The sequence below is a fragment of the Salvelinus fontinalis genome, chromosome 8 (genome assembly GCF_029448725.1).
Source record: "Salvelinus fontinalis isolate EN_2023a chromosome 8, ASM2944872v1, whole genome shotgun sequence".
NCBI classification, from domain to species: Eukaryota; Metazoa; Chordata; class Actinopteri; order Salmoniformes; family Salmonidae; genus Salvelinus; species Salvelinus fontinalis.
The window spans coordinates 14,909,074-14,924,911 of record NC_074672.1 but is presented as its reverse complement, the minus strand read 5'-3'; the positions used below and the strand labels follow the sequence as shown (position 1 = coordinate 14,924,911).

The 15,838-nt window shown below is 39.5% G+C and overlaps 1 protein-coding gene across 2 annotated transcripts in view; it reads right to left on the bottom strand.

The window, feature by feature from the left end:
• Window positions 1-581: 581 nt before the first annotated feature.
• LOC129860668 (von Willebrand factor A domain-containing protein 5B1-like) overlaps window positions 582-15,838 on the bottom strand; it is a 51,565-nt gene continuing 36,308 nt past the window's right edge. For both annotated transcript variants that reach the window (XM_055931298.1, XM_055931297.1), the window contains 6 exons: window positions 15,594-15,728; window positions 14,790-14,912; window positions 14,026-14,097; window positions 13,484-13,553; window positions 3,731-3,854; window positions 582-3,640 (listed from right to left, as the gene is read on the bottom strand). In XM_055931298.1, the coding sequence (XP_055787273.1) occupies window positions 2,894-3,640; window positions 3,731-3,854; window positions 13,484-13,553; window positions 14,026-14,097; window positions 14,790-14,912; window positions 15,594-15,728 (1,271 nt within the window). In that variant the 3' untranslated portion in view covers window positions 582-2,893. The remainder of the gene's footprint in view (window positions 3,641-3,730; window positions 3,855-13,483; window positions 13,554-14,025; window positions 14,098-14,789; window positions 14,913-15,593; window positions 15,729-15,838) is intronic.

Sequence of the window (15,838 nt, the reverse complement as noted above, 5' to 3'; positions counted from 1 at the left end):
AGTCCAGTTCTGTTTCACCCACAGATATAATTCAAACTGTTTTAGAAACTAGAGAGTGTTTTCTATCCAATAGTAATAATAATATGCATATTGTACGAGCAAGAATTGAGTACGAGGCCTTTTTGAAATGGGCACCTTTCATCTGGCTACTCAGTACTGCCCCTTGAGCCCAAAGAGGTTAATGAGGGAATCACTGACATGATGTTAGCTGGTCCTTTTGTGGCAGGGCTGAAATGCAGTGGAAATGTTTTTGGGGGATTCAGTTCATTTGCATGGCAAAGAGGGACTTTGCAAGTAATTGCAATTCAGCTGATCACTTTTCATAACATTCTGGAATATATGCAAATTGCCATCATACAAACTGAGGCAGCAGACTTTGTGAAAATTTATATTTGTGTCATTCTCAAAACCTTTGAGTACTGCCTTTGGGTGCAATTCTTTTTAAATTACAAACGTCATTAACTGAACATAAAACTGGACATAAACCACGACTGCACCATTCAGGGTAACGTTCGTTATATTGTTTGTATGACCAATGGGACCAATAGTTTTTGCTTTGTCTCAATACAAACTTTTACGACTTCATGAGTAAACATATTTTATTACATGCAGCCCCAAACAAACAGTCAACAATCTTTTCAAAACACACAGCAGCAATGGCGAGGTACACTATATATATAAAAGCATGCGGACACCTTTTAAAATTAGTGGATTTGACTATTTCAGCCACACCCATTGCTGACAGGAGGATAAAATTGAGCTTTGGCGGATGCCAGGAGAACGCTACCATAGTGCCAACTAAAGTTTGGTGGAGGAGGAATTATGGTCTGGGGCTGTTTTTCATGGTTTGGGCTAGGCCCATTAGTTCCAGTGAAGGGAAATCTTAACGATACAGCATACAATGACATTCTAGACAATTCTGTGCTTCCAATTTTTTGGCAACAGTTTGGGAAGGCCGTTTCCTGTTTCAGCATGACAATGCCGTGTACAAGAACTTGACTGTCCTGCACAGAGCCCTGACCTCAACTCCATCAAATACCTTTGAGATTAATTGCAACGCAGATTGCGAGCCAGGCCTAATTGCCCAACATCAGTGCCCGACCTCACTAATGCTCTTGTGACTGAATGGAAGCAAGTCCCTGCAGCAATGATCTAGTGGAAAGTCTAATTGCCCGACCTCACTAATGCTCTTGTGACTGAATGGAAGCAAGTCCCTGCAGCAATGATCTAGTGGAAAGTCTAATTGCCCAACCTCACTAATGCTCTTGTGGCTGAATGGAAGCAAGTCCCTGCAGCAATGATCTAGTGGAAAGTCTAATTGCCCGACCTCACTAATGCTCTTGTGACTGAATGGAAGCAAGTCCCTGCAGCAATGATCTAGTGGAAAGTCTAATTGCCCAACCTCACTAATGCTCTTGTGGCTGAATGGAAGCAAGTCCCCGCAGCAATGATCTAGTGGAAAGCCTAATTGCCCAACATCAGTGCCCGACCTCACTAATGCGCTTGTGGCTGAATGGAAGCAAGTCCCCGCAGCAATGATCTAGTGGAAAGCCTTCCCAGAACAGTGAAAGCTGTTATAACAGCAAAGGGGGGACCGACTCCATATTAATGCCCATGATTGTGGAATTAAATGTTTGACAAGGAGGTGTCCACATACTTTTGGTCATGTAGAGTATGTTTGACCTCGAAACATGAAAAATACAACTTCTCACAAGTAAAGCCAGCCACCACAACCACTATAAGCTTATACAGATCCCAATTACATTATGACATTTCTAGAGATGCATCCCAAATGGCACCTTATCCCCTATGCAGTGAGATACTTTTGACCAGAGCCCTGGTCAAAAACAGTGCACTATAAAGGGAATAGGGAGACATTTAAGACACACATAGATCTCATCTCCGACAGCCAAATACAGCAGAATAGGTTGACTGTGGGGGGAATTGCTTTGCTCCCACTGTTGCTACATCTTTTAAAACACAAACACCTGGTTTCCATGCATTGGGATGGATGCAATTTCAAAGCCTGAGGAAAATAATATTACCTGAGTAAAACAACACAAGTTTATGAGTAAATATGAGAGCAAAGTACAACGCCTTGTAAAAGATAACAAAGACCAAGGAAAAAGTTTATATGAAATTATTCAGAACTATGAAGCCATCTACAAAGAAAACATGCTGAGCATTTTTTTTATAAGGAAACACAATTAATACAGTATGTCAAACAACATGTTGATGAATGGACAATGCATGACATCAGCAAAACATCTAAATACGTATTCCAGATAACCAATCGTTGTTTGTGTTTGATCATTGTTAGGCACTTATGGCTGATGAAAATACAATAAAAACACATCAAACATGAGAAGAGGAGTTCGCAAAGTTGGCAAAACGGCACAAACAGATCTGCTACCAGGCTAATTTTCATATCACAATATGGATTTTGAAATGATGGTGACGATCAAACACATTAGATGCAATATTAATAATTGGTATTGTTTTGGCAGATTCTCTCATCATTGGACATCAATATGATGGAAATATTAAACATAAACAAAACATATATTTTCTCTCAAATATGTAAACAGTCAGCTAGTAACTTTACAGCATGTTTACTCGAACACTTCGGATTTCTTTCACTGACCCATAGCTAGTGAATGCATGGTCTGTATCCATCCACATGCAGACAACAAGCGTGCCTCTGAGAAGCTTCTGACATGTTTAGAAGTTATCACAACAAAATGAATCCAACTACACAATGCTCACAACAACCTCACTAACAAAATCATCAGAACAGCAAATACACATTTTTTGTATGTAAAGCGTTAAGTCAGTTAGCATAGTATGGTTGGATATGTCGGGATGGTGGACAGTGCATGCGATGCGATCAGCCTCAGACACTGTTGGGGTTGTAGCAGAGCATGTTGAGCTGCAGGTTCTCGTCCCAGTGTCTGAGGATGATAAAGAGCTGGTTGGCAGCAGACTTGACTGAGGCTAAGTCCTTTCCTTCAGGGATGCTCTGGGCACTGAGCCACATGCTAGCCTTAGCTGCTATCAGCTCCCACTCTATGAAGTAGCTGGCCGAGCTGTGTTCCAGCCAGGCCAGGGCTACAGCTGTGGCCCACACCATGCCCTCCGTATCCAGCCTCTTCTCAGACCCAAGGGGCACTGCTGGGGGAGTTTCCACACTCTCTGACTCCGAGCCACGTCCGCCGTCAGTCAGGGAGTGAGGGTAGAGAGGGGGCTCGGCGTAGGTGGTAGGGGTGGAAGGGCCGTCCAGGAAGAAAAGAGAAGATCCTGGCCCACCCTCCATCCGGAGACTCCTGGCCAGGTGTAAGGGGCTGTGGCCCGTCTGGCTGTGGCTGCTGACAGCCAGGTCTCCAGTCTGGTGGTGGCCTGCCAGGCTGGTCTCTGTTACCTTAGCTGAGCTCTCAAATGGAGACAGAGAGGTGGACTTGTGGCTGTCTTCTGCAGTGCTGCTGTCTGAGCGGCAACTGGCTGAGTGGGAGACGTGGTGACTCAGACTGACCCGGTGGCTGGTGAAGGGAGATGTCCACTTCAGCTTGTCCATGTGCACATTGATGGCCTCACACAGAGCGCTGTCCAGGCAGAACGCACCACACGCCAACTGTAAGGACACCTGTACCAGAGAGAGGGAGATGTAGGGTGAAAAAAGATAAACATTTATATTTTCAAAAACGTGGCGTTTTGTCACCACTGAATTACGCACCAGAGGAATGTAGTCTTTTTTTTCATTCTCGCTCTCCGCTACAGAGTTGCTGGTTTTGCTGTGTGAGCCAAACATGAAGCCTCTGGCAGCCAGGGTCAGGAGTCTTGTCCGGCTGAGAGTCAGCCTGTAGAGGAAAGGAGAGAGATGCAGCATCTCAAGATCAACTTCAAGTTTCATTCATTGCCATTTGTAAGCACAAATACTTACACTGGATTTTCTCTGTGACATAACGAAGCATACGCAGCCCTTATTTCCTGCTCCTAGCATAACCCTGCCATTCTCAGCACATACCTATAGTTCAACATAATAACAACTGAACTCAATAAACACCAAATGCCTCTTCCGTTTATGTTATTTCATAACAAAGGGAACAAAGGAAACGTATTGGTCGAAGCGTATTTTAAGATCCTTCCATCAGTAAGGATGCATAGCATCCTTAAGAATGGACCTCAAGGGCAGTGGCACACAGTGAAATTGTTTTCATTTTGAGAAAGGAGGGGAAAGGGACATTTTTCCTACACCGGGAAATGTACAAATGATGCATAGCGGGAAAAGGCGACTGAGTGGTAATGTGTGCCTGAGAGATAAGAGGAAATGGAGAAAGGAGACATTACATCACACAAAAACAATGCACTCGAAGTAGGGCTATCCCCAACTATAACTAATCTTACTCGACCGATTGATTGGTCAAAAAGTTAAAACGTGTATTTTTCCATATATGTGACTCGTTTCAGGAAACTAGGCGTATGTCGCACGTCACTACTTCACAGGAGAGGGATGTGAACATAAACATTTATTTTGTTGTCAAAATGTGTTTTTTTGGCAGAAATGCCTTCTGAAACATATGAACTTTCATGTGCCTTAATAACAAACTTGTATTCCATCTATAAATACAAATACATTTTTGAAATTCCAAGCCTAGTTGGTTTAGCCACGGAAAAAGACAGTAATCTTACCGCTAGCTATGATTGGCTGAGATAATGGATGGGCTGGACATGCCGGGAGATGACTTTGGATTGGTCTGCTATGTAGCATGCTTCTGTCTGTAACGTGAGCTGTTCAGTATGTGTTGATAGTCCTTTCTACCGCGCCATTTAAAAGAATATATAACGTTAGCCATCGAGAACTACAAAAGTTTTGCTACTTTTCTCAACAATGTTGATGCCCTGAATTTAGCAGGCACTATCAACAGTTCAGTTGGAAAAAGTTATGGACTACTTTCTGCACACGCCACGGTCAGTGTGAACCGGAGTGACTTGACACAACATTGATCAAACAAGATGTAGCTACAAACAAAACGGAGTTCAATGGTTCCAGTCTGCCGTGAAACGTTCATCCACGTATATGGGTAATAGTCTAGCTACATTTTCAGATAAACGTTTCTAACTTAGTCAGAAAGTCGTTTTTATTGCAAGTTAAAGCGTACTGTTAGTTAGCTAGGGAACGTTAGCGTGCTGGCTCACTAGCTAGCGTTACGTGTATGATCTGTCTAGTAATATTATTCGAATCAGAAATCAATTTGCATTTCTAGTTAATAACTTCTTGTCAATAGGGGGAGCTGTTAGCACTATGTAATCTTGACATTCCCAAATTAAACTGCCTCGTACTCAATTCTTACTCGTACAATATGCATATTATTATTACTATTGGATAGAAAACACTCTCTAGTTTCTAAAACCGTTTGAATTATATCTGTGAGTGAAACAGAACTGGACTTAGAGCAATTTCCCTATGTGGATGTGAGAATGCCAAATTTTCCAACGTGCTCTCAGACCTGTGTATAACTCTGCCTGTCTTCTATTGGTTGAGATGCACTGCATACGCCTTCCCCTGGTTGTTAGCGAATAGGGAGACTTGAAATGGAGTCTCTACGTAGTTCCCAAAGGTTATAAATTCCTTGGCAAAGACGTGTATCGTTCTTTTCCCCTTCGCTCTGACGCACTGAGGACCTTGGCACATTCTACTGGAAACATCGGTTATAGATCTTAGACATTTCCGGCTGTGTTTTTATTCGATATAGGCTTTAAAGACATCATAATCTTGTTATTTTGAACCGAATTATATCAGTTTATGTCAGTATATTGCGATTTTCGGGTATTTATTTTCGTGGCGTTTCTGGAAGTTGGGTTTCTCTCTTTCTCATGCTATTGTTTACTGCTAATTGCAACGCTGAAAAGGACGTTCTCCAACCTAGCAACGATTCTTTTGGACACCTATCCCAAGATTCTGATGAGAGTTCATCAAAAAGTAAGAACTATTTATGCTGATAATTCGTTGTTCTGTTGAAAAAAGTAAAATGCATAAGCCGCCATTACTTGCAGTGTAGCCTTGCTTTATCGCACGCTTTATTTTGAAGTAACATTAATTTTAAAAATGTAACCCAGCGATTGCATGAAGAACTAATTTGTCTTTCAATTGCTGTCCAACCTGTATTTTTTTTGTCAAGTTTATGAATAGTTTTCGATTAGAATAGGTGCCTCTCCAAGATGGCGCCGGTCAGATTGCTTGAGGTTTTGGACACTATTCTCATTGTATAAGCACGATTTGTGCCGACTAAATATGCACATTTTCGAACAAACTCTATATGCATTGTGAAATATGATGATAGAGGACAGTCATCTGAAGAATTCTGAGAAGGTTAGTGAAAAAATGTATATATTTTGGTGGTTTATACGTTATCACTATTTTTGCCTTGAATCAATGCTGGTGTGATGTTTGCTATTGTGGTAAGCTAATATAACGCAATATTGTGTTTTCGCTGTAAAACACTTAGAAAATCTGAAATATTGTCTGGATTCACAAGATCTGTGTCTTTCATCTGCTGTACGCTGTGTATTTTTAAGAAATGTTTTATGATGAGTAATTAGCTAATACACAATGGTCTCTGTAGTTATTCTAGTCGCTTTGGTGAGAGTTGTGATGGTGGCTGCAATGGTAAACTCTGATTTATACCTGAAATATGCACATTTTTCTAACAAAACATATGCTATACAATAAATATGTTATCAGACTGTCATCTGATGAAGTTGTTTCTTGGTTAGTGGCTATTTATATCTTTATTTGGTCAAATATGTGATAGCTACTGATGGAGTAAAAAAATGGTGGAGTAAAGAAGTGGTGTCTTTTGCTAACGTGGTTAGCTAATAGATTTACATATTGTGTCTTCCCTGTAAAACATTTTAAAAATCAGAAATGATGGCTTGATTCACAAGATGTGTATCTTTCATTTAGTGTCTTGGACTTGTGATTTCATGAACATTTTATTATATGATATCCCTGTGGCTTTAGGCTAGGCTATGCTAGTCAGCTTTTTTGATGGGAGTGCTCCCGGATTCGGGTTTGTGAGGCGTTAGAGGTTAAAGAAAAAATAACACATGACATTTTTTCCCCTTTCATGCTGAGTGGTTATCGAAAGGGAGAAATCTGGAAAGATTTTTAAATAGGCTATGTTGAGGAACTATTGTCATTCTCAATGGATGTAAAAAATAACACATGACATTTTTTCCCCCTTCATGCTGAGTGGTTATCGAAAGGGAGAAATCTGGAAAGATTTTTAAATAGGCTATGTTGAGGAACTATTGTCATTCTCAATGGATGTAAAAAATAACACATTAAATTTTTTCCCCCTTCATGCTGAGTGGTTATCGTAAGGGAGAAATCTGGAAAGATTTTTAAATAGGCTATGTTGAAGAACTATTGTCATTCTCAATGGATGTAAAAACAGACTTTGTTTAATGCTGTTGGAAGCAAAATAAAAAAAATACCTTGAGAAGCTCCACAGTAATGGTGAGTTAAACCTCTAACGCCTCACAAACCCGGATCCGGGAGCACCCCCATCACAAAAGCTGACTAGCATAGCCTAGCCTAAAGTTACAGGGATATCATAAAATAAAATGTTCATGAAATCACAAGTCCAAGACACCAAATGAAAGATACAGATCTTGTGATTCAAGCCATCATCTCTGATTTTTAAAATGTTTTACAGGGAAGACACAATATGTAAATCTATTAGCTAACCGCGTTAGCAAAAGACAACACTTTTCTTACTCCACAATTTTCTTACTGCATCAGTAGCTATCACAAATTCGACCAAATAAAGATATAAATAGCCACTAACCAAGAAAGAACCTCATCAGATGACAGTCTGATAACATATTTATTGTATAGCATAGGTTTTGTTAGAAAAATGTGCATATTTCAGGTATAAATCATAGTTTACAATTGCAGCCCCCATCACAACTCTCACTAAAATGACTAGAATAACTACAGAGACCATCGTGTATTAGCCAATTACTCATCATAAAACATTTCTTAAAAATACACAGCGTACAGCAGATGAAAGACACAGATATTGTGAATATAGCCAATATTTCAGATTTTCTAAGTGTTTTACAGCGAAAACACAATATAGCGTTATCTTAGCTTACTACAATAGTCAGTCACACAGCAGCATTGATTCAAGGCAAAAATAGCAATAACGTTATAAACCACCAAACGCTATTAATTTTTTCACTAACCTTCTCAGAATTCTTCAGATGACAGTCCTGTAACATCATATTACACAATTCATATAGAGTTGGTTCGAAAATGTGCATATTTAGCCGCACAATTCGTGGTTACACAACGTGATTAGTGGGCAAAAAATCAAGCAATCTGTCCTGCGCCATCTTGGAAAGGCACCTATTCTTATCGAAAGCTATTCATAAACTTGACTAAAAAAATACAGGTGGGATAGCAATTGAAAGACAAATTAGTTCTTAATGCAATCGCCGAGTTAGATTTTTAAAATTAACGTTACTAGACATACAGTGTGCGTTACAGCCAGACTAGTGCTGCAATATTGGCGGACAAATACGTTTACATTTTTCCACATAAATACGGAATAACATCATAAATAGCTCTTACTTTTGGACGAGCTTCCATCAGAATCTTGGCGAAGTGGTCCTTTGTCCAAAAGAATTGTTGCTTGGTTGTAAAACGTCGTGTTCAACTTCGGAAGTAGCAGCTAACAAGTAGCTATGAGGCCACAGCATGCCGAAATCTTTATACTCAATACTAAGGAAATTCAGAAAATAGCAATATACTCGCATAAACTGATATAACTCGGTTTAAAATAACTTCGTTATGATGTTTCTAACACCTATAACGAATTAAATTACAGACGGATATATCTAAGGTCGATAACTGAGCGTTTCAAAATGCCATCCTGAGGTCTTGCTTTGCGTAATGGCGAGCGTTGAAAAGAGAGGTCCTCTCGCTCCTTGGCCTTTTATAAACTCTGGGAACTACGCAGAAAGTCCATTCCACTTCTCATTGGTTACTGACATCCAGGGGAAGGCGGGTGCAGTTCATGTCGACCCATAGGATACATACAGAGCTTTAAACTGATCTGAGAGCAGAGCCTAGTTTTCAGACCTTCGCAGTTCCTGTCATGGATTTCGCTGCAGAGAGAGTTCTGTTTCACCCACAGACATAATTCAAACGGTTTTAGAAACTAGAGAGTGTTTTCTATCCAACAGTAAGAATAATATGCATATTGTACGAGCAAGAATTGAGTACAAGGCCGTTTAAATTGGGTACAATTTTGTGCTATGTCGAAATGGCACCCCCCTAGTGGCAAGAAGTTTTAAGACAATCAGAAATAGTAGCAGATCCCAAAATGGGCACATTTATAGGCCTACATTTGCGCCCAAGCCAGGTAGCCTAGGCCTACTTCTATGCGTAATCAGGTGGGTGTCCTTACTCAAAATCGACAGGAGCGCTCCAAGAAAAAGACAATTAATAAATTGACAACTCGTAAATGGAACGAAATAAGCAAAAACAGGTGTAGCCTAGGTTGTGTGCACTGAAAACAACGTGTCCACTCCTACAATGACAATGGTAAGACTGTATCAGTTAATATATTGAATGTATTAACAGAAATGACCTTAAACTTCTTGTCAATATTGGGGCGCTGTTTTCACTTTGGAAAAAATCGTGCCCAAATTAAACGGCCTCGTACTCTTTTCTAGATCATACAATATGCATATTATTATTACTATTGGATAGAAAACACTCAGAAGTTTCTAAAACTGTTTGAATTATGTCTGTGAGTAAAACATAACTCATTTTGCAGCAAACTTCCATGTAGGAAGTGAAAAATCTGAAAACGAGGCTCTGTTTCAGGGCCTGCCTATTCAATTGCCTTATATTTTTTGATATGCATGCACTTCATACGCCTTCCAATTCATGTCAACAGGCAGTGGAAGGTCGAATGGGGTGTCTAGCTTGATCTGAGGTCGAATGAGAGCTTTTGGAGTGGCAGGTCAGGAATTTTCTTTGTCTACCAAGGCGTGCGAAGTACCTCGACATTGTCTTCTGATAAGCGTTCGGTTTACACGGCGAATATCTCCAGCTCTGATTTTATTTGATACATGTGATAATAACATCGTAAAGTAGGTTTTAACCGAGTTTTATCAGTTTATTCAACATTTATTGGGACTTTTGGAGTTTTCCGTTCTTTGCGTCGAGAGATGATGGGAACGTTATCAACCTTGGCTAGCATTGTGGCGCGAATTTGACAGAAGAAAAGGACATTCTAAAACCGAACAACGATTTATTCTGGACCAAGGACTCCTTGTACAACAGTCTGATGGAAGCTCAGCAAAAGTAAGAACAATTTATGATGTTATTTCGTATTTCTGTGGAAAATGTTGATTCCTATTCTCCGCCGTTTTGGTGAGCGCTGTCTCGCAATAACGCAAGCTGTATGTTATGGTAAAGTTATTTTTTTAAATCTAACACGGCGGTTGCATTAAAACCTTTTCTCAATAGGGGGTGCTGTTGGCACTTTAATAATTTCGTTCCCAAATTAAACTGCCTCGTACTCAATTCTTGCTCGTACAATATGCATATTATTATTACTATTTGATAGAAAACACTTTCTAGTTTCTAAAACCGTTTGAATTATATCTGTGAGTAAAACAGAACTGGAGTTAGAGCAATTTTCCTATGAGGATGTGAGAATGCTGAAATCTGCTGGCTGTTCTGAGGTCGGTTTATAAATCTGCCTGTCTTCTATTGGTTGAGATGCACTGCATACGCCTTCCCCTGGATGTCAGTGAATAGTGAGAATTGAAATGGTGTTGCTAGGCAGATCTGAGAGCTTATAAATGGGCTGGGAACGTGAGGACCGTCCTTTGTTCTCTTCGCCAGGACGCAGAAAGGAGCTCTGGCTGTCGTTCTAGAACGCTCCCGTTATAGCCCTTAGATATATCCGGCTCTGTTTTTATTCGATATAGGTGTTAAAGACATCATAATGTTGTTATATTAAACCGAGTTATCAGTTTATATCAGTATATTGCGATTTTCGGATATTTATTTGTGCTGCCTTCTAGGGACTTGGGCACGTCTCGCCCACATGGCTAATGTTTACTGCTAATTCGAACGTTGAAGAGGACAATCTACAACCGAGCAACGATTCTTTTGGACAAAGGACACCTTGCCCAAGATTCTGATGGAAGCTCATCAAATAGTAAGAACTATATATGATGTTAATTCGTTGTTCTGTTGAAAAATGTAAAACTCATATTCCGCCATTAATCTCGGTGCGGTCTCGCTTTAACGCACGCTGTATGTTGTAGTAACGTTAATTTTAAAAATCTAACACAGCGATTGCATTAAGAACTAATGTATCTTTCATTTGCTGTCCAACCTGTATTTTTTTGTCAAGTTTAGGATTAGTCACTGATTAGACTAGGTGCCTCTCCCAAGATTTCTCCCGACATATTGTTGGCAGCTTGGCTACTTTTGTCATTGTATAACCACGATTTGTGCCGCTAAATATGCACATTTTCGAACAAACTCTATATGTATTGTGTAATATGATGTTATAGGACTGTCATCTGATGAAGTTTTGAGAAGGTTAGTGAAAAATGTAATATCTTTTGCTGGTTTATTCGCTATCGCTAACGTGCATGAATCAATGCTGCTGTGTGGTTGGCTATTGTAGTAAGCTAATATAATGCTATATTGTGTTTTCGCTGTAAAACACTTAAAAAATCTGAAATATTGTCTGGATTCACAAGATCTTTGTCTTTCATTTGCTGTACGCTAAGTATTTTTCAGAAATGTTTTATGATGAGTATTTAGGTAATACACGATGGTCTCTGTAGTTATTCTAGTTGCTTTGGTGAGAGCTGTGATGGTGGCTGCAATGGTAAACTATGATTTATACCTGAAATATGCACATTTTTCTAACAAAACATATGCAATACAATAAATATGTTATCAGACTGTCATCTGATTAAGTTGTTTCTTGGTTAGTGGCTATTTATATCTTTATTTGGTCGAAATTGTGATAGCTACCTATGCAGGAAAAAAATGGTGGGAAAAAAAGTTTGGTCTTTTGCTATCTTGGTTAGCTAATAGATTTACATATTGTGTTTTCCCTGTAAAACATTTTAAAAATCAGAAATGATCGCTGGATTCACAAGATGTGTATCTTTCATCTGGTGTCTTGGACTTGTGATTTAATGATATTTAGATGCTACTATTTACTATTTAATATATTTTGCTGGTTTTTGCGATAGCTACCTTTTGCGGTGAATAAATACGTTGTGTGTTTGGCTATTGTGGTAAGCTAATATAATTCTATATTATGTTTTCGCTGTAAAACACTTAAAAAATTGGAAATATTGTCTGGATTCACAAGATGTTTATCTTTCATTTGCTGTACACCATGTATTTGTCATTAATGTTTTATGATGAGTATTTATGTATTTCACGTTGCTCTCTGTAATTATTCTGGCTGCTTCGGTGCTATTTGTGATGGTAGCTGCAATGTAAAACTATGATTTATACCTCAAATATGCACATTTTTCAAACAAAACATAAATGTATTGTATAACATGTTATAAGACTGTCATCTGATGAAGTTGTTTCTTGAATAGTGACTAATTATATCTCTATTTGGTCGGTTTTGTGATAGCTACCTATGCGGTAGAAACATGGTGAAAATATGCGGTTGAGTCTTTGGCTATTGTGGTTAGCCAATATAAATACATATTGTGTTTTCGCTGTAAAACACTTTAAAAATCGGAAATGATGGCTGGATTCACAAGATGTTTATCTTTCATTTGCTGTTTTGGACTTGTGATTTCATGAAAATTATATTATATGATATCCCTGTCCCGTTAGGCTAGGCTATGCTAGTCAGATTTTTTGATGAGGATGCTCCCGGATCCGGGATAACAAACATTGTAGATGAGAGATGATGGAAAATAATGATCGGATAAATGTACTACTGGTGATACTGGTGTGCCATCCCTTTGGCCTATGCAATGGATTAGTCCACCCAGACAGGCGTGAATCAGACAGGTGTCTCGTGTGCAAAAATGTTTTTTCCCAAATGTTATGTTACAGACTTATTCTAAAATGTATTAAATTTAAATGTTTCCCTCATCATTCTCTTAATATTAATGTAAATAAGGTATTTCTGTTTTTTTTTTTTAAAAGCTAAAATATGTTAACCTGTTTTCACTTTGTCATGAGGGTGGGAAAAATTAAAAACGAATCTGGGTCAACCAACAGCCTATCGACCAAACAATCAATCAATCGACTAAATGGGGTCAGTCCTAACTCGAAGTCACTAGACCTAGCAGGTGCCCTCAGAATATAGAGTAACAGGAAGTAACAATTATCAGTTGGCAATGAGACAGCACTAGTGGAAAAGTTAGTATTTTATTCTCCATCCTGGCCCTCTCCATCACCCACCTGGCTGAGAAGAGGCTCTCCACCAACTTCTGTGATTGGTCTGAGGTCACAGACGGGCTCCTCTGGGGGGCTGAGAGAGACAGAGAGAGAAAGAGAAATAAAGAGAGAGACAGTCAGTCAGGGCACGTTAGTTTTCCATTTAGCTCTCCCTCCTCTCTCCCCTGAGCATCACGACTACACTCCACATGACACCACCACACAGTACACAGATAAGACACCCACAGAAGGTTGGAAGCCACAGCAGAGGACAAACACAATCTAGCAGCTGTGTGTGTGTGTGTGTGTGTGTGTGTGTGTGTGTGTGTGTGTGTGTGTGTGTGTGTGTGTGTGTGTGTGTGTGTGTGTGTGTGTGTGTGTGTGTGTGTGTGTGTGTGTGTGTGTGTGTGTGTGTGTGTGTGTGTGAGCGTGTGTGTGAGCGTGCATGTTTAGACACTATCAATGTAGACCATAAGAAAACAAATGGGCTTTTTAATGAAGACATTAATATTATTTGCGAGCCAGTTATTTTCCTTGAAAGCAAAACAGGCCAGATAAAAACTCACCATTTGTAAAGCTGCTTCTTTCCCAGCCAGATGATGAGGGGGTGCTGCATGGAGAGGCCCCATCTTCCACACCTAAAACCCAGCAAAAAGATAGGTCAATGTCATTTGAAAAGTTTCACTGTGGACAACATGAATAGTATACTACACAGGTAAAACACTCAAAGCATATTCATTCATTTGACTGTGATATGTGCTTGTCTTACCTAGCTATGTTAATATGAATGCACTAACTGTAAGTCGCTCTGGATAAGAGCATCTGCTAAATGACTAAAATATAAAACGTAAATGTTTTACATACAGAACTCACATAACTGCATTGATTCAAACTTTAAAAAAATATATTGTTCACAAATGTGTCCTTTGTACAGTTATTTTTTTTAAATATAGTTATTTGACTGTTTAAAACCTAGCAGTACTATTTGTTTTTCTGAGAGTGAGGCGGATATATAGCGTTTTGCAAAAAACATATTTGTCTCTCTGAAATGAAACCATCAATTGATAGATTTCAAACAAATACATGTCTGTCATTGCACAACCCCATGCCACGATTAGATAGTCAAAAAACACACAACCTCTTTCAGAACTTCTTTAAACAATAAAAGCTAATTTACCAACATTTCTGAAAATAGCGTTTTGGAATGAAGCTTTTCATATAGAAATGACTAAAACCTGTCAGATCTGTCTGTTTGGCAGGCGTATGACCTCTTCAACCTATCATCTGTCACACATTTTCACACATTCTTCTACTATGGTAAAGGTCTTACTGGGGTGCAGATGCCCGTCCTCAGCCTCCTCTGACATGCAGCCAGACTGGGAGCGGCCCAGTCCGATGGAGTAACCCTGGTTCTTCCTGCTCCCCGAGCGAGAGCCCCACTTCAGACCCTCACCTGAAACACCCAACAGAGACACAGTGTATTTCCTAACCAAAAGGATGACAGAAGTCTTAGAACTGTACACATTTGTGGTATTAAAGGACAAAGTTACCTTGATTTTAATAAAGGTCTGACGAAGTGTCAATGGATAAAATAAGCATTAAAAAAACTCCCATCCATTCAATGTGAACGTATGCATACCAAGAATTCCAAAAAGTTTTGGAACACTGTAAAATCCATGGAGAATAAGAGCACCTCCTCCCAGCTGCCCACTGTACTGACGCTAGGAAACACTGTCACCACCAATAAATCTACGATAATCGATCATTTCAATAAGCATTTCCCTACGGCTGGCCATGCTTTCCACCTGGCTACCCCTACCTCGGCCAACAGCTCTGAACCCCTGCAACAACTGGGGTAAATATCAATGATGTCGCTCTTGCTGCTGGTGATTCTTTGATCCACCTCTATGCAGACGACACCATTCTGTATACATCTGGCCCTTCTTTGGACACTATGTTAACAAACCTCCAAACGAGCTTCAGCTTTAACTATGTGTTGTTGTTTTTGTCGCACTGTTTTGCTTTATCTTGGCCAGGTCACAGTTGTAAATGGGAACTTGTTCTCAACTGGTCTACCTGGTTAAATAAAGGTTAAATAAAAATAAACAAATAAAAATGAACAGGAGTGTCTCACCTGGGTTGTAGTCGATTAAGGTCTGTAGGTATTCATTAGTGTCCAGATCAACAGGGACAAATGCAGTGTATTTACTGAGAATGTTACAGGCTTTGCTGGTGTGGATGGCATACAACTGGCATCTTCTGCCAGAACCTGGAAAATAACATGTTGTCACCTTATCATCTTTGATTTACATAAATTCCATTATAAAACTGATTTGAAGAAGTAAACTATTACCAAAACAAAACAATAAAAGACAATCG